The sequence below is a fragment of the Mizuhopecten yessoensis genome, unplaced genomic scaffold, assembly GCF_002113885.1.
Source record: "Mizuhopecten yessoensis strain PY_sf001 unplaced genomic scaffold, ASM211388v2 scaffold10951, whole genome shotgun sequence".
Taxonomy (NCBI): domain Eukaryota; kingdom Metazoa; phylum Mollusca; class Bivalvia; order Pectinida; family Pectinidae; genus Mizuhopecten; species Mizuhopecten yessoensis.
The window spans coordinates 174,735-195,766 of record NW_018408803.1 but is presented as its reverse complement, the minus strand read 5'-3'; the positions used below and the strand labels follow the sequence as shown (position 1 = coordinate 195,766).

At 38.2% G+C, this 21,032-nt stretch overlaps 2 protein-coding genes across 4 annotated transcripts; both read left to right on the top strand.

Annotated features, from left to right (window-relative positions):
• Nucleotides 1–8,458: 8,458 nt before the first annotated feature.
• On the top strand, nucleotides 8,459–14,850 carry LOC110464028. Of its 2 annotated transcripts, none has more exons than XR_002464461.1 (3): nucleotides 8,459–8,514; nucleotides 12,250–12,438; nucleotides 14,636–14,850. XR_002464461.1 is itself a non-coding variant. In XM_021519038.1 (3 exons), exons 1-3 carry the CDS (start codon nucleotides 8,599–8,601, stop codon nucleotides 14,770–14,772), a joined length of 372 nt encoding a protein of 123 aa, XP_021374713.1. In that variant the 5' UTR covers nucleotides 8,572–8,598; the 3' UTR covers nucleotides 14,773–14,850. The 2 variants fall into 2 exon arrangements, 1 of the variants encoding a protein (XP_021374713.1); XM_021519038.1 differs by lacking the exon at nucleotides 8,459–8,514 and adding an exon at nucleotides 8,572–8,644.
• Nucleotides 14,851–16,488: 1,638 nt separating this feature from the next.
• LOC110464015 lies at nucleotides 16,489–21,026 on the top strand. 2 transcript variants are annotated; one of them, XM_021519024.1, is made up of 2 exons: nucleotides 16,489–16,577; nucleotides 17,291–21,026. In XM_021519024.1, the coding sequence occupies exon 2, from the start codon at nucleotides 17,359–17,361 to the stop codon at nucleotides 19,009–19,011; it is 1,653 nt and encodes a 550-aa protein (XP_021374699.1). In that variant the 5' UTR covers nucleotides 16,489–16,577; nucleotides 17,291–17,358; the 3' UTR covers nucleotides 19,012–21,026. The 2 variants fall into 2 exon arrangements, with proteins under 2 accessions (XP_021374699.1, XP_021374698.1); XM_021519023.1 differs by lacking the exon at nucleotides 16,489–16,577 and adding an exon at nucleotides 16,967–17,157.
• The last annotated feature ends 6 nt before the right edge of the window (nucleotides 21,027–21,032 follow it).

Genomic DNA, 21,032 nt, shown 5'->3' with positions numbered 1-21,032 from the left:
ACATCCATCCACTAATTATGCCTGCGACTTCCTGATTGATAAAGTGCATGCCCTTTTCGATTATAGCACTTATATACAAGCATTTATTAATATTGATATCCAACAAAAGTATACGTAGCCAATTATATTTGTATTTTGATAAGAAACATCAGTTAAATATTACGGACTACTTTCTAGCGTATGAATAATATGTAATATGTGTCGGGGGTAAAACTCGTGTATCAAACCCAAACTAGACCCTGAACCCTACATGTATCATAAATCTCCTGGACGTCGGTCATTTGAAGTTGTTTCCTCTCAGTGAAGGTGGATACATTCTTACTATTGTGCTTTTTACCCACTTACGTTCGCATTCTGTTTAATAAAGCGATGAAATCGTGTGTTGATGTTTATAAATGATAAGTATTGCTGTAATATCATTTTTCATTAAAAGCATTGTTAGCTTAACATAACAAGTTTCTACCAGAACAATTAACCAGAGACGTATAAAGTCTCTGAATTAACTTACCAGAATATATTTTAACTGTTATAACACATAGTGATGCTATTTGGTTATGTCACGGACTTAGGCTTAGACTAATATCATTCCGTGGTTATCCATAATTAGTATGTATGAAACAAAACGCTTGAAATCAAGAACACATTTTTCAATCATTTTTCACTGAATATTTTACTTTGACTTGTTAAATCTGAATATAACACACACACACACACACACACACACACACACACACACACACACACACACTAGTGACTGTGCCTGTATTTGGTAAAAGATACAGTAATCAAAAATGAATTACACTGCATCATACAGCCGTTTCGTCTTTGTATAACTCATCGGTGATGCTGGGTACCAAAAGGTTGACCGTAACTGATGACATACCTATACAATGTAAGTAAAGCTGTTGGTAGCGACACAATCATTCATAACATGGTAAAAAAATACAGCACATACATTAGCTTTTCCTTTAATACTCATATTTAGAAATTTAGAAACTGGAATCTTTCCAAAAATTTGGAAACAAACGTTAGTCATGCCATTATTTTAAAAAAGGGATAGAGAAAATTCTGCAAATTATAGACCTGTATCATTACTTAGTTCTTTTGGGAATTTTTGTGAACGACTAGTTGTAAAATATATAAATGATTATTCATAAGAAAATTTATTGATATACTATTAGCAATCGGGTTTCCAGCCTGAGTATTCTACAGTACATCAATTAATTGAAATTTATCATACAATATGTGAAAATCTAAAAAAAAAAACCACCATCCAACATGTTTATTTTTTGCGATATATCTAAAGCGTTCGATCGTGTGTGGCACGCGGGACTGAAAGTAAAACTAGAAAAGTATGGTATTTCGGGAAAATTGTTGAATTGGTTAAATAATTATGTTAGTGATAGACAGCAATAGGTATTTGTTGGCGATACTAATTCACATGTGAAAGTTACTAATGCTTGCGTTCCATAGGGTTCGAATTTAGGTCCTTTATTATTAATTCTCTATATTAATGATATATCTGATAATCTTGAAAGCCTATCCAAATTGTTTGCAGATGACACCTCTTTATTATGTTCGGAAGAATCTCCTCATGCTATTGAAACTAAAATTACCAGTGATTTAGTTATATAGGATCCAAAATTGGGCGATAAATGGTTAGTTAAATTCAACCTCGTAAAAACGAAAGCATTACTTATTTCAAATATTGAACTTAATTTTGTTATACGTTTTAATTTTAATAATGTAAGTATTGACTTCGTGGATAATCATAGACACCCGGGAGTAGTTCTGGATAATACTTGTAAATGGAGTAACCACATTGATAATATATGCCAAACAGTTTCAAAATAGGTAAGTGTACAGATCCTATATTCTTCCAATACTAGAATACTGTTGCGAGGTATGGGATGGGTGTACTCTCGGTGACGCAGACAAACTAGAAAAACTTCAACTCGAGTCTGCACGGAAAATCACGGGTTTATCCTCTTATTCTAGCAGTGAATCTTTATACTCTGAAAGTGGATTCGAACCTCAGAGAAGGTTTAGGAGAAAACTATATTTTTTTCTACAAAATTCACAATGATTTTACACTAACTATCTTACTTCTCTACTGTCACCTCTTGTTTCAGAAAATCCACAATACAACCTCCGTGATGCCGATAATTATTCTCTGACTAATTTCCGACTTCAACTTTCAAACTCGTACGTTGAAGATACCTATCATTTCTTATTTGCTCGAAACAAATATGTAGAACAAAGATTTAAATCATATCGTGAACTGAATGATGATGGGAGTGAAGTATGATTAGTTAATTATAATATTCATTATTCAGACAATTTAACTGTAGAGAAACTCAGTCCAGCACAACAAGCTATAGTATTTTCTTTGGTGTAAGAAGACAGTCCTCAAATATGAAAATATAATAATCATTAAACTTAAATGTGGGTGGAAGCCATTTCTCTTTATGTACATGGAAATTATAGATTCACAAGAAAACAACCTATTTCAAGCTTTGTCGGAACTATTTTTGAAGATTGCTATGGTAGCCAATATAATAAAGTATACTTGACGTATAAGCACACATTCCCATAGTTCTATAGTTCTTTGACCAACTGCGCATTGTCAGTAGTAATCTTTTATTGGATTATTTACATTTGGTGTCGTGCTGTACTGAATTCAAACATTATATTTAGTCTGGCTGACTCTTGTGTCTTGAACGATCTGTAATTAAGCATTGCGTTCTGGGAGACGCCAGGGAGGTGTCTTAGACCCTCACCTTTTTGGACACATTGGGAACTTTGTTGTGCGAAATGAATACTTTCCATCATTCATTTTTGGACTGAATGTTTGCATACATATTTGAAATAACACCACTTCTTCATTCTATGAAATCTTTTGGTATACAAGAATAATAAGAATGAAAAATCCTGTATTTTACATTAAAATTTTCACAAAATGTTCGATTATCCTCACATTCTGGATGATAAATATATTATTTCAGCATTGTTTTTTCCAAAGCATAATTTTCTCCTCAGAAAAATGCTTTCAGACTGATATTCCATTTTTCTACCTCCACGCTGTAATTAGGTTAATTAGTCATCTAAATAATTAATAGAGTGATTCAAAGGAATAAGTCCAGATGTATAAGGGATTGAAAATAAATTAAATAAATACAGCAGCATAAATCTCGTAGCACTTCTAAAACGAAACTTATGAGAGAGCAGGCTGCTATGCAATTTTAAAACACAGTTGAGACGTCATCCTTTATTCTTGTTGTGCAATATGTAGCAGAATGAACAAAGAAATACCTGTAGCTGTTCAATATTTAGCCGTAACTGACCATTATTGTGTTTAATAATGGACAGCTACTGGTCTAATAACGGACAGTTACAGGTAACAAACACACCTTCGAGCACTTGCAAAATTTAGAAGAAAATCCACTATTTGTTTATTAAACAAACGGATTTACTAGACAAACATGTAAATACCACGGACTTTGATGGCATCTAATTCTAATATAATTCCAGGTAAGTCGGAACACCGCAGATAGTTATATTTGATTCATAGATAATCCGGCTGACTATACCACTGTTGAATTTTATTGAGGAAAAAGTATTTCAGAACAAATGAATCCAACAGAATACTGTAAAACTGGCTTGATGAGGGAATACAGTTATCCAATAATTATTTTGAATTATGAATATTAATGGAATGGGGAAAATCTGCAGCTGATTCAGGAATAATCCTGCTACGAAAATTCATGTGTATTTCTAAATAAAGTCACGATTGCTGTAACTGTCCAATACATGACCATATATACTTACATGTAATGCTGCATAAACAAAAATACCCTACAATTCATTATCAACTTCATATCCTGCATATTGTTCAGTAGCTGTCCATTCCTAACACAACAGTTATTATTTATACAAAGGGTACTGTGTTTTTAGTAGGAGAAAAGTCCTCCGATCTCTGCCATATGGGCCTCGATCAGTCCATTCTCTCACAGTATAGCAGTTTGAGGCTTTTCTTACAAAATCCTTGTGTTCGTCACGGTTGAGCTGGAAAACTATTCAATGTCCGTTTTTTCATGACATTATTTTGTCTAAGCTTCACCCCTGAGCTACATTAAATGCTACCTAATCTAATTCCGTGGAATATATTATCAGATGTAATGTCCATCACGAGAGAGAGAGAGAGAGAAAGAGAGAGAGAGATGTACTATGATACAGGTGATACGGGCACGGGTCAGTTTCGTTTGATTTGGTTTTGTCTTAGATTGGTGCTGACGGTGTTGGTTTATGTGGAAATATTGAATGTTGGCGGGATTAAAATTCCGTTATTTTTTGGAGTCGACGAAAATGATTTAAAAAAAATATGAACTCTTTCGTGAAACAAGGAGGTTTGGCAGAAATGTTTCTACTGTATTCGGAACCAGCAAATATTGCTGATTATCTGCCAAGTGTCAAAGACAGTTGTATGCTGAACAGAGTGAGTACACATTAACATTACAATTGAAATAACTGATCAGAGACATACAAGGCCTGTAGTATATACGTCTCTGAATTGATTAAGCTTAGGAAAACAATTATGTGTGTTTCCTGTTTCTGCCTGAAAAAAATAAGGATCGATAAGTATGTTTTTATGTTTGCTAGATTAGTGAATGGGTTAGTGTCGCATGTATGTACTATTATACTGTTGTGAGATGCTTATCAGAACATTTGGCAAAGCATCTTTGCTATTTTTGAAAAAAAAGATAGTCTTCTCTGTTCCTCAGTTTCAGGTCTCTGGGTGATAATCAGATATCCTTAGTGTGGATGTTGTATGATACAACGGACATCTCCAGTGGATTTTTAATTTCAATTAATGCATGCATGTTAATTGTTCTATTTAATAAAGGTCCATAAAACATGAAGTCATCACTTTCCAGTATGTTCGGATGGGAACAATCCTGGAAGCTGGGAGTACCATGTTATTTTTAGCATTTTTCAGATACTATGTTTTCCGTTTTTGTTGTCTCACTAATTATCGTCTTTGTTGTCTCCTTAATTTGTTTTGTATTTGTCTGATGTCCACTTTTGATTTTCCATTCATTGTATCTTGTGTGTTAATACTATGTTATTTCATAGCTGTGGAGTTTATTTTTATATCAACATGGAAATAAACAAAAGCACAAACCTGGTTTTTGACTCTCCTTTTTCAGCTGAATTTCAACATTCAGTATTTACGAAGTAGTAGAATCAGACTCAAGGTATGCACTTCATATAAGTTGATAACTTCACAAACATAAAGGTTTTTTTACACCAACCATGGGAACAAAACTGAACTAACATCCCAGTTACTTTTGAGTTTCATAGCAACGACCAAGTTTAGAACATCTCCGACGAACAGGCCGCTGCCAAATTCAGAGGCCTGCCCGCCAGAGCTCGCTGAAACAGAGTATTGGGTGTTCTTAGAAACCCATCCGTGGTGATAATGGAAAAAATCCGAAATGAGATCGGTTGTCTTGACACATGTCATTCTTATTTTCCATCGCACTTACAGATGGCAGGTACACTTGACGCCATAACCGTTTCCAAGCCTCGACAATGCCAGAAGGAAGAAAAGAGCAGTGACGAAGGAAACAAAGTTTGTCAACTTCGTGAAGGCAGGCAATACAGGGAAGAGCAGCTTGGAGGGAGGCGAGATTCTCGCAACAGCAGGAGACTGGGAAATGAGGGCAGACATCCATCAGAGGATGGGCTTCCCCACAGAGGTGGCTGCTGCACCACTCCGCCCATACATTATGTTGTGGTCCCGGAACTCAAAGCAGGTTGTGATGGTAGAACTGACGGTTCCATTGGAGGAGAGGATAGAGGAGGCACATGAGCGGAAGAGGACGAAGTACCAGCATCTTGTAGAGGACTGCCAACAACAAGGTTGGAAGATATGGTGCCTGCCAGTAGAGGTTGGTTGCAGGGGTTTCCCCTAGTAATCTCTATGGAGGACGTTGAGATTGCTGGGGAAGTTAGGGACATAGCGGAAGAAGCTTGTGGGTGCTGTGAGCAGACAGGTAGAGATGGCATCCAACTGGATATGGAGAAAGAGAGAAGAGCCGTGGGGTGGACACAACAACAGTGCTAGTCACATGGTGCCACAACACGGGACATGTCAAGACTTGATGGACAAAGCAGGGGGCTGCAGCAACAACATAGCAGCAAGCTGCAGTTCCAGCCAGCAGCAGCGAGAGCCAACCAGTCCCTGGCTGGGTCTGATCAACCCAGTGGGCGCACCTCTGGAGGACGTCGTGGATAAGCGCCGGGACGTCTAACGAAGGAGGACCATCCACCCGATGATGGGACTGGTCAGCATTGGAATATTTTCCTATGTATTCAAGGTATCAACATTCTGCATTTCCAGTGGCTACTAGGAAAGGCTAGTTGACGACTGCGAACAGAGCAGTGACAACCTGGAAAGTCGGGAGACAGTTGGGAGTCACTAACACGGGTGTTAGGCTTTGCATGCCGAACCGCATTCCCTTTGAAAGGAAACCCATTACTCGCTTTGATTTGGTTTTATTTTGTTTAACGTCCTATTAACAGCTAAGGTCATTTAAGGACGGCCTCCCCTGTGTGCAAGATGCATGCGTGTAGTGCATGTGTGTGCATTTTGGGAGGCTGCGATATGTTCGTGTTTGTCTCTTGTGATAGCGCGGAACTGATGCCGACTTTATAGTGCTTCCTCACTGAAACATACTGCCGAAGACACCCAGCAAGACGCCCCACCCGGTCACATTATACTGACACCGGGCGAACCAGTCGTCCCACTCCTAATTTGCTGAGCGTTAAGCAGGAGTAGAAACTACCTTTTTTAAAGACTTTGGTATGTCTCGGCCAGGGGATAGAACCCAAAGCCTTCCTCACAGGGGCGAACGCCCAACAAATGGCCAAAAGTGAGGCATTGTCAAGAGAGACATTAGGAAGAAGAAAGTTATTTAGAAAGAAGAGAAGAGATAAGGTCCCACATTTAGTCGACTCTTACGATGGAAAAATATATTCAAAGACACCCCGGGGTCGCACGAGAGTGGGGGAGGATGAGCATGCTGGTATAGAGAAGAATAAAGATGTATTTAGTCTGAAACATAACATTCTGAAGCCATGGATACTCGATATATGAAAATATTTGCATTTTTTTTTTATTTAAAACATTTTCCAGTGATTGCTCAATATAAGCATATGAATACTGAATACGTGCACAATGTTACTGCAAATTTACTATTTAAGAGAGTTTCATGAAAATCAACCATGGAATGCATCAATTGAAGGCTGGTTACGGGTAAGAGAAATGGGTGTTGATGGGAAACATTTTGTATACTTTTTGATCCATTTGATATCCCATCTCATCTTCTCAAGTTCCATTCCATTTAATTGTCATCACTCTTAACAGCAACGTCAATCACAATGAATTTTGATCATAATGACGATACAAAAACCAAGAACAAGAATACTACTATTAAATATCATTATTGCTATTTATAGAAATTTGTGAAATATCTACAGCTTTATTTGTTTACAGAATTTCATCAGTTTACCAAAATGTATCAATGCGGTTTTCGAAAGTTATTAGATTTGGTACTTAAATAACGTTCTCAGGTAGGGACTTCCAGTTGCTAACAATTCGTTGAGTTAATAAGTATTTCCTAACGTCCAGTATGCTCCTTGATTTATTCAAACTGAGTCCTTTTATCTTGTTTTATTGACAAAAGTCCCTGTCATGCTGTTGTATCATATACTCCCCTCAATATTTTGAACACTTCTATCATGTCTCCCCTATTACGTCTATATAATAACGACGGGCGTTTAGACGACGCAATCATTCCTAGTATGAAAATTCATTGATTCTTGGTAGTTATTTAGTAGCTCTCCGTGGACACTTTCTAGTATTTCAATATCCTGTTTTTCAATCTCTAGAGGGATCGAACTAAAACTTTATACATTAGGCAGAATTAATTATTATAAGTATGTATATTTTTTAGTAATCTATCAGGAAAGTACCCGAAATTTGAAGAATATTGATTTGAAAATTCAATTGAAGATTTAGAATTTTATGGTTAAGCAACATATTGAAGGAACTTTCAATTTTTATTATTTTGATAAGCATTATGCTGATACAGGAATCAAAGTTTCCGTTGTATCCTGTCCCAAATTTTTAATTATCCATCTATGTCCAATTTATCATAAATATATATAAGCGTCCAGTTGCTTACCACAATTTTACCACAAGATATCTTTTAGAAACAAGGTGAAAAATATGCATAACATTCGGTTCAGTTGACATAACATGTCTACATTCTTAAAATCAACTAAATCCGTTTATTATCCAGCACAACAGTGACAAAGCACACAGATAACTATTATGGCCAGCACGCCCCGCTTTGCAACAAGATGTACACACGTATCGCTCCCTACATTGTGTGGGTGCTCCTCAGCTACGTTCTACACAGGACAGACTGCAGAGTGAGGATGTCTAAGGTAAGCTATATATATTTGATGCATTGTTAAGGACACTACGTATACATGATACGTAACATTGCGGGATACTCCTGGATCAGATATATGGTGAAAATACCCCTGGGTGAGATACATTGTGGGGATACCCTGAGTAAGTACATTGTAGGGATACTCTTTGGTAAGATACATTGGGGGATACCCCTGGGTGAGATACATTTGGGGATCCCCCCTGGTAAAATATATATTGTTGGGATATTCCTTGGTAAGATAAATTGTGGGATACTCCAGGGCAACAGACATTATAGGGATACTCCCAGATAAGGTACATTGTGGGAATACTCATGGGTAACATACATTGTGGGGATACTCCAAGATAAGATACGTTATGGGATTACTCCTGGATAAGAAAAATTGTGGGATACTCTGGATAAGATACATTGAAGGGTGACTCTTGGATAAGATATATTGTGGGAATACTCCAGGATAAGATACATTGTGGGGATACTCCACGGTAAGATACATTGTGGGGATACTCCTGGGTAAGATGCATTGTGGGGATACTCCTGGGTAAGATACATTGTGGGGATACTCCTGGATAAGATACATTGTGGGGATACTCCAGGGTAAGATACATTGTCGGGATACTCCAGGGTAAGAAACATTGTGGGGATACTCGAGGGTAGGATATATTGTGGGGATACCCCTGAGTAAGATACATTGTGGGGATACTCCTGGGTAACATACATTGTGGAGATACTCCAAGATAAGATTCGTTATGGGATTACTCCTGGATAAGAAAAATTGTGGGATACTCCTGGATAAGATACATTGAAGGGTGACTCTTGGATAAGATATATTGTGGGAATACTCCAGGATAAGATACATTGTGGGGATACTCCTGGGTAAGATGCATTGTGGGGATACTCCTGGGTAAGATACATTGTGGAGATACTCCAAGATAAGATTCGTTATGGGATTACTCCTGGATAAGAAAAATTGTGGGATACTCCTGGATAAGATACATTGTGGGGATACTCCAGGGTAAGATACATTGTGGGGATCCTCCTGGGTAAGATGCATTGTGGGGATACTCCTGGGTAAGATACATTGTGGGGATATTCCAGGGGAAGATACATTGTGGGGATACTCCTTGGTAAGATACAGTGTGGGGATATTCCTGGGTAAGATACATTGTGGGGGATACCCCAGGGTAAGATACATTTAGGGGATACTGCATGGTAAGCTACACTGTGGGATACTCCTTGGTAAGATACATTGTGGAAATACTCCTTGGTAAGATATATTGTGGGGATACTCCAGGATAAGATACATTGTGGGGATACACCAGGATAAGATACATTGTGTGGATACACCTGGATAAGATACATTGTGGAGATACACCAGGGTAAGATACATTGTGGGATACACCAGGATAAGATACATTTTGGGGATACTCCAGGGTAAGATACACTGTGGGATTGGATAAGATACATTGTGGGATACTCCTGGATAAGATACATTATGGGGATACTCCAGGGTAAGATACACTGTGGGATTGGATAAGATACATTGTGGGATACTCTGGATAAGATACATTGTAGGGTGACTCTTGGATAAGATACTTTGTGGGGATACTCCTGGGTAAGATACATTGTGGGGATACTCCAGGGTAAGATACATTGTCGGGATACTCCTGGGTAACATATAGTGTGGGATACTCCTGGGTAAGATACACTGTCGGGAGACTTTTGTGTATATTACGTTTTGGGGATACTCCTTGGTAAGATACATTGTGGGGAAGATCCTGGATAAGATTCAGTGTTGGGATACTTCTGAATAAGATACATTGTGGGGATACACCAGGGTAAGATACATTGTGGGGATACACCAGGGTAAGATATATTGTGGGGAAGATCCTGGATAAGATTCAGTGTTGGGATACTTCTGAATAAGATACATTGTGGGGATAAACCAGGGTAAGATACATTGTGTGGATACACCAAGGTAAGATACATTGTGGGATACACCAGGATACGATACATTGTGTGGATACACCAGGAGAAGATACATTGTGGGGATACACTAGGGCAAGATACATTGTGGGGATACACTAGGGCAAGATACATTGTGGGGATACAACAGTGTAAGATACATTGTGGGGATAAACCAGGGTAAGATACATTGTGGGATACACCAGGATACGATACATTGTGTGGATACACCTTGGTATGATACATTGTGGAGATACACCAGGATAAGGTACATTGTGTGGATACACCAGGAAAAGATACATTGTGGGGATACACTAGGGAAAGATACATTGTGGAGATACACCAGGATAAGAGACATTGTGGGGATACACCAGGGGAAGATACATTGTGGGATACACCAGGATACGATACATTGTGTGGATACACCAGGTTAAGATACATTGTGGGGATACTCCGTGGTAAGATACACTGTGGGATACTCCTTAGTAAGATACATTGTGGCGATACACCAGGGTAAGATACACTGTGGGATAAATCAGGATAAGATACATTGTGTGAGTACACCAGGATAAGATACATTTTGTGGATACACCAGGATAAGATACATTGCGGGGATACACCAGGGTAAGATGCATTGTGGGGAAGATCCTGGATATGATACATTGTGGGGATACACCAGGGAAAGATACATTGTGGGATACACCAGGATACGATACATTGTGTGGATACACCTTGGTATGATACATTGTGGAGATACACCAGGAGAAGAGACATTGTGGGGATACACCAGGGAAAGATACATTGTGGAGATACACCAGGATAAAATACATTGTGGGGATACTCCAGGATAAGATTCATTGTGGGGAAGATCCTGGATATGATACATTGTGGGGATACACCGGGATAAGATACATTGTGTGGATAGACCAGGGTAAGATACATTGTGTGGATACACCAAGGTAAGATACATTGTGGGGATACACCAGGGTAAGATACATTGTGGAGATACACTAGGGTAAGATACATTGTGGGGATACACTAGGGTAAGATACATTGTGGGGATACACCAGGGTAAGATACATTGTGGGGATACACCAGGGTAAGATACACTGTGGGATACTCCTTAGTAAGATACATTGTGGAGATACACCAGGGTAAGATACATTGTGGGGATACACTAGGGTAAGATACATTGTGGAGATACACCAGGGTAAGATACATTGTTTGGATACTTCTGTATATATTACGTTTTGGGGAAACCACAAGGTAAGATACTTTTTGGGAAGGTCCTGACCCTTTTTGATAAAGCTATGGCTCTTTCTTGAAAATTCCTTATACATGAAGTATGTCAGTGACCTGTATACTTAAATAAGTGTACAGCTCAGTCAATAAAGAAATCATTACTTGTGGGAGACTATGGATTGCTTTGCAATGCTTTGCCTTAGTAAACCTGTACCTTACAGTTCTGGTTTATATAGGAGCAGGGGGTATTAATTAGCCTTTGGCTTACAGTTCTAGTTGAAACTGAAATTGAAATCTTACTACTTGACACTCAGTAACATCATATAATCATAGATATATATACAAACATACCTCATACCTATCAATATAAAATTCAAGTTTGTTTATAGAAAATTAATTTAATTGAGAAATTGAATGACTGCAATTGAGATACACCTAGTGTAGGGAAAATATAATGATGTTGTCGGATCTGCAGTGGTTTATATATTTTGTTTTTGAAACTTCAACTTCTGTCCTTATACAGGCTGTAGTTTTGATTGGATGGTCTGTTTCCTTAGCGACAGGACTGTGTTGTATATGGCCTCTATTACTACTATCACCATGGTTGCAATGCACCCCTTGGCACCAAGTGTGATTAACGTGGCCTTAAATCACTTTTCCTGGAGTGTCGCCCTGGCCTGGGTTATATTTGCCTGTGCTACTGGATATGGAGGTAAGATTGTAACTCAGGTTATCTCCCTTGGGTAATAAGAAGATTGTACCTCTCTCATTGATGAAGTTGTAATGTTAGTTTTGGACAATTTTTTTACCCGCGAAATAATTTGAAAGTTCCAAAACCATGAAAGAAAGTACACACGAATAGAACATTTTATGTTCGTGAGTTCGTGGCTCTATAAGTGACCGAACGGTTTAGGCAATTTACTGTCTATGATCACCCGCCCTCTATCACTGGGTCCCGGGTTTGAAGTCTACGTGGGCCAAGTACTTGCGGCACGTTGATTGTCTTTCTCTGGGTACCCTGACGTTCCTACGCCACCGAAACCTGACATGTCGTTAATGGTTCATACCTGTTAATAGGATGAGATCCCCACCCCATATAGACGTTTAATAGGCAAAAATCCATAAACACAGTCATGTACTGGATTTGACCCTTGGGTCTGGCTCCACCCCTAGTGATTTATATTTTGGGTCATATCTTTGAAACAGTTGTTATCCCCACCAAATTAATGTAAAAAAAACATTGCTTGGCATCGAGAGACAAGCACAATTATAATATTAGAATTGATCCTGAGGTCTGGTCCTACCTCTAAGGACATACTTCTTGCGTCATAACATTGAAACGGTTGAGATCCCCACCCCTTAACCATATGTATCATTGCTGGGCATCAAGAAACCGACACAATGTTATATTACTATTGACCCTTGAGTCTGATCAGGCCCATAACTTTAAAACATATGAGATTCCAACCCTATAACCATATATATGAATTTGATAGGCATAAAGAAATAAACACAGTCATATATTAGTATTGACTCTATGGTCTGGCCCCATCCATAGGGACTTAATTCTTGGGTCATAACTTTGAAACGGTTTAGATCCTAAACCCATAGCCATTTATACCATTGCTTGGCATATAAAGATCCATGTGAGCAATACGGGCCCTCTGGGCTTCTTGTTTATGTTTAAATATCCGGTATATAAGTAAGCTACCAGGAATGACCAGAGGGTCTATGGAACCCCAGATAACTTAGTCCCTGGGTCATAACATGGACATGTTTGAGATCATTACCCCATTCCTACAGCTGTTAGGCATTCATTTGCTTGAAATAAGCACAATAATCTAACCGTATAACCAAGGACTGGCTTTGCCCCACACTAAGGGACCTAGTATGTGGGTGAAAATAAAAATCCCACCCCATAACCTGGTATACTAATCCGTGTAACGAATGTATTACCCCTTTGAGTCTTATAATAAAAACAAAGAGAGTATTTCCTCATCAGTATGCGAAGCGAAACGTTTTGCCATTTTGTAAACAGCGAAGCAGACGACGAATGCGAGTTGTCTCCCGATGCCCGGCCGCAAGATACAAAGACACGTGACCCGTATAACCCTTGAAAAATCAAGTGATTCCACCGTATTACTGCTGAGAACCACGTGATATGACCGTATACCCCCTGAGATTTTCGGATACCCCCTGAGATTTACGAATGCGGTTTGGTAAACTGTAGTATTTAACCAATCAGATTCCTTGATTTTTCTAAAAGAGGTAATAAATGAAGTTACTAGGAATGAAGTGATGCATTTTGATTTTCTACCAGATTGGACCTCTGGGTCTGCCTCTGCCCTATAGGATATAGTCCATGAGTTATGACATGAAAACAAGAAGAACAGTTGCTGAACATGAAGTTTTGGATAATTTGCGATACCGGATTAGCCTTGGGATTCGATTCTGTGCAATCGGCGGGAAGTCAGTGCCTAGTGCCTAACGCGACAATAGTTGATATTCAATAACTATATCATACAATTACGTATGCAGTGCATGCAGTTGCAAACAAAATAATGCTATCATATTGACTCTGTTTTCTGATCCTGCCCCTCCTGCCATACACACGTTATGCTTCCAAAAATCATCAATGGCATCAGTAAAACACGGTTTCATTTTATAAAGTAAAGCCACTTTTTTGTTCAGCAAGATGTTGGTGTTATAACGGGTTTTTTCATAACATCAAGGGATTTATTGACAAATAAAGGAGGAGATACTATGAAGAAATTCTGAAAGGAAATGGGGAAAGGGAAAATCAAAATGTGCTTGTTGTAAGCAAACTGGTAGTGTACTGGATAGGCTGCTACATATGTTTTGCCGTATATATATACTTTCCTGAAATGAAGATATGCTTTTGTTTCCAGATATGCTATTTCACTGGTATGTTGGTTCTGTTTTCCGGTGCTGCCTACATCGTATCTATGGCAGAAGAGGCTCCGATGATCGGTCTGGAAAAAATTCTTATGAAGGAACTCTCAACACAAATTCAAAAGTGCTGTGAGCAAAATCACAGTATTAACAACGGCCAGTGAAAATATGATTCTTTACAGTTTACTGTTATAAGTTCATGTGAATAAAAATGTGCTAAACAAAATTTTCAATGTTTGAAGCCTTATTCATTGCCCATTATGACTGATAATTTAAAATCGTCTCAAACTGAGTTTTAACGAAGCATTACTAAATACATTAATGCCAGTTATATATCTCATTTTTAAAAATATTTTCATATTTTTTTAAATTGAAAGCCAAATATACAGTCGAAGGATTAAAAATGACTACTCTTAGATAAAAATACATAACAATAAAAAATATATATACGAATTTGAAGTTTTTGCTTTTAGGATACATTCTTCTGATGTCAAAATTATGTTTGAATCTTATTTTCATCTAGTAGTGGTTTTTATAAAGTTTTACAAATTATGGTCAATTTTAATAGCAAACATGCATATGAAAAAAATAACTTTAAAAAATCAGATGCATGTTTTTTGCAATTCTTGTTTTCGTGTAAAAAAATATATTACCAGTTTGGCAGCAATTTGAATATCCCCAAACTTGCATTGCTAAAAGTTTACCTTTTCTTTGGCATCAGATTTATCACCAAACGTGTACATGCTTGTATCACTGTTTATTAACTGCAGAAAGCTAATTTTTGGTGTGCAAGTTTTAAATATTCAATATTGATTCATGGATGCAATGGGCAGGAAAAGCAGAACCATTGTCAGATATGTCCTCATTTGAGGGACACCAGATATACCTAGGAGGAGAAGATAGGGGAAAATGAAATATTTGTTTCATATACATCGATAAGATCGGCACCTGACTTGAAACACTTAATAATCATGAAGCTAAAATCTTAACATATGATCTATAAAAGAAAACAGAGAAAAAGAAAGAATCTAAGATTATAAAAGGTGTAACCCAATTGAAGAAACAGTTGTGACCGTTTGGCTTTCTGTCATGCCTTTCCGCTTTGTGTCCTTTTATGTTGAAATTGACGCACGATGTCTGCGAGAATGTTTGTGATTAGTTCCCGTGTTTGGTCAGTGTAACCAACCATTTCCACTTAAAAATGTTTAACACCATTGATTGTTTTACATGTGAGAAGTTTAACAGTATCATACGCGTCATCTTGTGCATGCACAGTACCAATGCTTTTACTATTTTTGGGGTGCACATCAATACTTGGTGCATTGCAACTAAATATAAGGTCACGTGGTGATAGTATTTCCTCGGCAGAATACAAATGTGTATTGCAGATAAAAATAAAACAACATGTGCTGCACAGGGTCATGTTGATCGTCATGATAAATTATCCTCTTCTGACTCATCAAGAGGAGAGATAGGAGAGGAATATTATCAGGACAAATCATGTCCCTGTGATGTAAACAGCATACCATAAAACATGACTTATAAGCTGTCGGCCGTAGGCCAGATAATGTAGCCATAAATAGACGGTAAAAAAGGATCTTCTCGATTAAAATATAAAATATCACAAAGTCAATATTTAAGTTAAAATATTTTTTTAAATACACGATGTAAACAATTATCTACACTTAACACAGTACCGCAGCAAATCCAGGTATCCTCACGAACATTGGGCAGCAGCTGTGCGGCATAGCAGACGACGCATGATACAGGTAGACAAAATATTGGCGAACATACATAATGTATGCACGTCAGATTGGACAAGAAGGGGATTCCCAATTAAAAGTGCACAGTTAAACCTTCTTTCTTGTTGTTGATTGTGAATGAACAGACACGCAAAAAACCCAAGCCTGTACTTGGGCTACACTCGACGATGACATGGTAAGTGGGTACATACAACCCCGCATATGTCATAACCTTTCTACATTTATTCTGCTTCAAAGCATTTTGAATAAAAGACAGTGGCGAGGCATGTGACGGTGTATGCACAGTGATAGGTAAACTCGGTAACACCCGATAAGAGTAGTGCTGTAGGTTGGTACAGGGGTTGGTGAAGACTGGGGACTGCGCTGAAACGCCCATTTTACATATACTGATGAATTATGAATAATTTCTCAGTAAATCGATATTTTAGAGAGAAAAAATACAATAATAAGAAAGGTTGTATCTCTGTATCTCTGTATCGTAGTTTAAATGCGTTTTGTCGTCTGCTATGTCATTACAGTAAACTGTACTTAAAACATGAATGCGCATGCTCTGTATTTGTTAATGTGTGGCTGGCAGGCTGTTTGGCTAGGGTTAAGCAAATCTATCTCCGATTCGATTTACTGGTCTTTGGACTTTGAACACAATATCGTCAATACTTCAATCATAGTTTACATCAACGTAACGAAGTTATTTATATTAGTGTGTTATTCGTATTGCATGGCCTGGGAAATGGGATGAGACGAAATTTTAAACAGTAAGTAGGTCATATCACCTGCATCTGTCATAATCCTGAATGCAGAATGTGTGCATTAAAATATCGTATCAGTTGACATTTATTTTTAAACATGTTGACTTCCCATTGTATATTGTTTTTGTGATGATTTCAGATCTTTGGAATTTACACATGAATAAAACCATTGCGCATACCAGAGCTGTCTGAGGCGTGTAGTGGACAATGGCTACCAAAACAACATTTTTTTTTAAAGGACAAATGCCCGTACGTACTAAAGGGCAAATACACTGCACTTTTCACAGCGAAAAGATATTTCAACTTTATTGTATTACCTGTCAGGAGTTAGCCTGTATTAAGTGTGTATCAACCATCCATAGAGGACACAACTTAGATGACTTACAGGATCTTACACCACAAAAAAAGGGGAAAATTCGTAATTTCATTGACACTTCAGAATCCACAAAGAGCAATGAATTTCAACAAAATTTGGCGTCTGTTGACCAAAAACTATCGGAAAATGCAGACAATTTTGAAAAATTATGTATTGCTGCAAAAGCCCATGCTGAAAAACTGAAGAAAGAAATTAATGATTATACATTGACAAAGATTTCAATCTTTAGGGAAATTAAAGAGGAGAATGAGAAGCTGCTAAGCCAGTACAAAGAGGATATTTACCGAAGAAAAGAACGATTTTGTAATTTTCTCAAAGAGTGCAAAGAATCCGTTCAAACAGGGTCAGATATCCAGATCCATGACACTGAAAAAGAAGTGGACACACACATGTATAACACTCCACCATCAGTGCCAGCCGTCCAGCATGTGTCTTTCAGACCAAATCTGTATCCTTTACAGTCCATTGAACACGCCTTTGGTTTGGTGACAACGGAGCGCAAGGCTTCCGAGAACATGCTGAAAGATTCATCCGGGTCACAACCATGCAAGATTTGTCCTGCTAATACCAAATTCGACAAAGCAGCTGCGACAAATCCGCATATCACGAAACACAAAAGAGCACCGCGAATGCTAGCGACACGAAAGAAGGAGAATGATTTAGGTAAACCACTACTTCCGCAGGACCAGCACAGAAAAACGCGCTGTCAAACAACAAAGATACTTGCAGATTTTCAATCTCCATTTGCTGTCTTGGATATGAGTGTTATTGGCGAAGAGGCCTGGACATGCTGCGCGTGTTATGACAACATTACACTTATAAGCAATAAAGGTGAAAAGAAACGAAATGTCACGTTAACGTTAACAAGCTATGTTATGGGTATCAGCGTATCACCGACGACCCATCACTGCTGGGCTCATTCGTATGATGGGAAAATCGTAGAAGTGACTCCGACAAAAGTAATCCATCGCTTCAACACAACTATAAATAAGCTTCATTCAATCTGCGTTACTCTGGATGAACACATTCTCATTGGAGGACCAGGAGCGCTAACGAAGTTGACAACCAACGGGAAAACGGTCTTTAAGACGACGACGTCGAGTTCTGGTCAGCCACTTTGTGTGTCACCCTGCAGGATGTCAGAATGTAGAATCACTGGAAACATAGCAATGGTTGATGGAGACCACGTCTTAGTGATTGACAAACACTTTCAGCAACTTTTCATGTACAAAGGTGCCATGTCGACTGTTGACCAATCTAAAGTGTCAAAAGCTTGGAGTCCAGAGGATGTTGCATATGATAACACAGGGAATCTTGTTGTGTGTGATAGGAACACCATTTTTCTCATCAGCAACGAAGGCATGTTTCTGCGGCAGTTGTTTTCTGATACATCTGCATACATACATTGTGTTTGTATAGAGGAAACGGGCACACTTTGGTTTGGAAGCTATGATTTCCACGTAAGACTTCTTCAGTATACGTAGATTTGGTATGTGACGTCTGAGCAAACATGTCCAAAACAATGTCTTAGTTTGACAACAAAATTCATATGGTACATGACCTTCTCAAAATTCGTTGGATTTTAGGTATGAAATATGACTAGCTTTATTCTGACTTAAGAAGTTTTAACAGACAAAAACCGCGAGGTATTTATCCTATGTATAAGAATATTGAGTTAGATATGAGTTAAGACCCCGTACTAGCTAAGCTCTATTCACATGCTATCTTTAGTGAGTCTTTTCCAATGCGAGATTTTTCAACTCTATGTATCTATGTTCAGATCGAGTTTTTGTTTTTAAATTTTATGAAGTTTATGAAACAACTCAACATGATATGATGAAATCGATACTTTCGTTCGATGACGTCATATTCAACAAAGTGTCGAATACATCTGACCAATATGCTAAAAGGGTCATTATGATGTAGATCAGACATTCCGAAAGCTTCAATAGGTTGTTTTTTTCCTCTCTCTCCGCCCCTCTCTCGTTTTTTACAAATGGTGTACAAAATGACAAATGTTAAGCCTCATAGCTTGTTTGACCTGTATCATCCTGAACTATACAATCGACCGTGTGTAGCCGGGAACGTTACTCTACTCGTGTATCCTCCGGGCTAGTTTCAGGGACATCGAGTTTTTGTCGGGGTTATCTAAATTCCTTTTTTGCGTGGTTGTCAGGCGCCCTCTGTTGGTATTATTAAAGATTATTATTGAGGTTTTTACCGTCATTATTCTAGAAAGCTTTGAACGTTCTTAACATTTCATTATGTCTGTTAGTCTTAAGTTATGCATGCTTCTTTTGAGACTCGTCCGAAAAAGAAGATGGCCATCAGCTGGCGGTCATCTAAGATTTACACAGCGGAAGATTGTTATTATAAGTACTGGACGGTTATTGTCAAATTTCATTGATAGTTGTCCCCTTAATCCTCAGTTGTCCATGCTACTTATACATGTAGTGTTTAATTACAAAACAAAATTGTGACCATTTGAAATCAATATTATTGCTTGAGGTGTGGACATTTCATGCCAATATACTGATGATTTTATTATTCACGTTTCGTCATAAAAAATGACAGTTACACTAGTTGTGTTTAGTCATACAAACATTCTACACATTGTATGTTATCTAACATGTAGATGTATACTTGCTGCGAAAATCGTAAATAAAAAATTGTGGTTTGCAGTTTTATCAAGGAATATTTTAAATATTGTCTTGTGCATATAACATTTTGGGACATTCAAGGTACGAAATTCAAAAACTGTACGCAAACGTTTAGATATTTATAAATGTTGGAATCTGTCTACACTGTCAAACCAAGAACAAACATGTTGTCGTAATGATATGTAAGGATCCATTTGTCCTGATATAAATCAGAACTGCCGCTGACTTGTGTTTTTTTCTCCACAAGATACATTTTTATGAGAGGTATTAAGGTTCATTATAGGATTTGCCAAGTGAAATTTAATTATGGCTGCAATGTTTTCAAAACTTTAAATGTATTCAATTTTACCATGTCCCTTCGGGGGCTCCGTAGTATCATATCAAAGAGTTAACATTGTTTTCCTTTTTTAATGCATGGCTGCCCACTGTTTTTCCAAAAGGAGCAGTTCTAAAGAAGGTCTTTGTCAGGTATAGTACTAGACCACCCATGAAGTCGTGCAGCGTACCAGGGCAAAGTGAAAAAGGGGATCATGTTCCCCTACTACAACGGCAGTTAGTACTTTAAAATACCAAACACTATTATTGTTGTCGTCTGCTTTGGTCGCCCGAGAACTCGGGGTGATGTTCCGCTTATCACCGAGAACTCGGGGTGATGTTCCGCTTATCACCGGGAACTCGGGGTGATGTTCGCTTATCATCGGGAACTCGGGGTGATGTTCCGCTTATCATCGGGAACTCGGGGTGATGTTCCGCTTATCATCGGGAACTCGGGGTGATGTTCCGCTTATCATCGAGAACTCGGGGTGATGTTCCGCTTATCACCGGGAACTCGGGGTGATGTTCCG

What these genes read in the sequence shown, in the direction of transcription:
- LOC110464028 (XM_021519038.1), top strand. Translation starts at nt 8,599, where the DNA reads ATGGTGAAAATACCCCTGGGTGAGATACATTGTGGGGATACCCTGA. An exon ending in ACATTGTGGGGATACCCTGA is followed by an intron (nt 8,645 to 12,249) that starts GTAAGTACATTG and finishes GTCCTTATACAG; the next exon opens with GCTGTAGTTTTGATTGGATG. An exon ending in CTGTGCTACTGGATATGGAG is followed by an intron (nt 12,439 to 14,635) that starts GTAAGATTGTAA and finishes TTTTGTTTCCAG; the next exon opens with ATATGCTATTTCACTGGTAT.
- LOC110464015 (XM_021519024.1), top strand. Translation starts at nt 17,359, where the DNA reads ATGGCTACCAAAACAACATTTTTTTTTAAAGGACAAATGCCCGTACGT.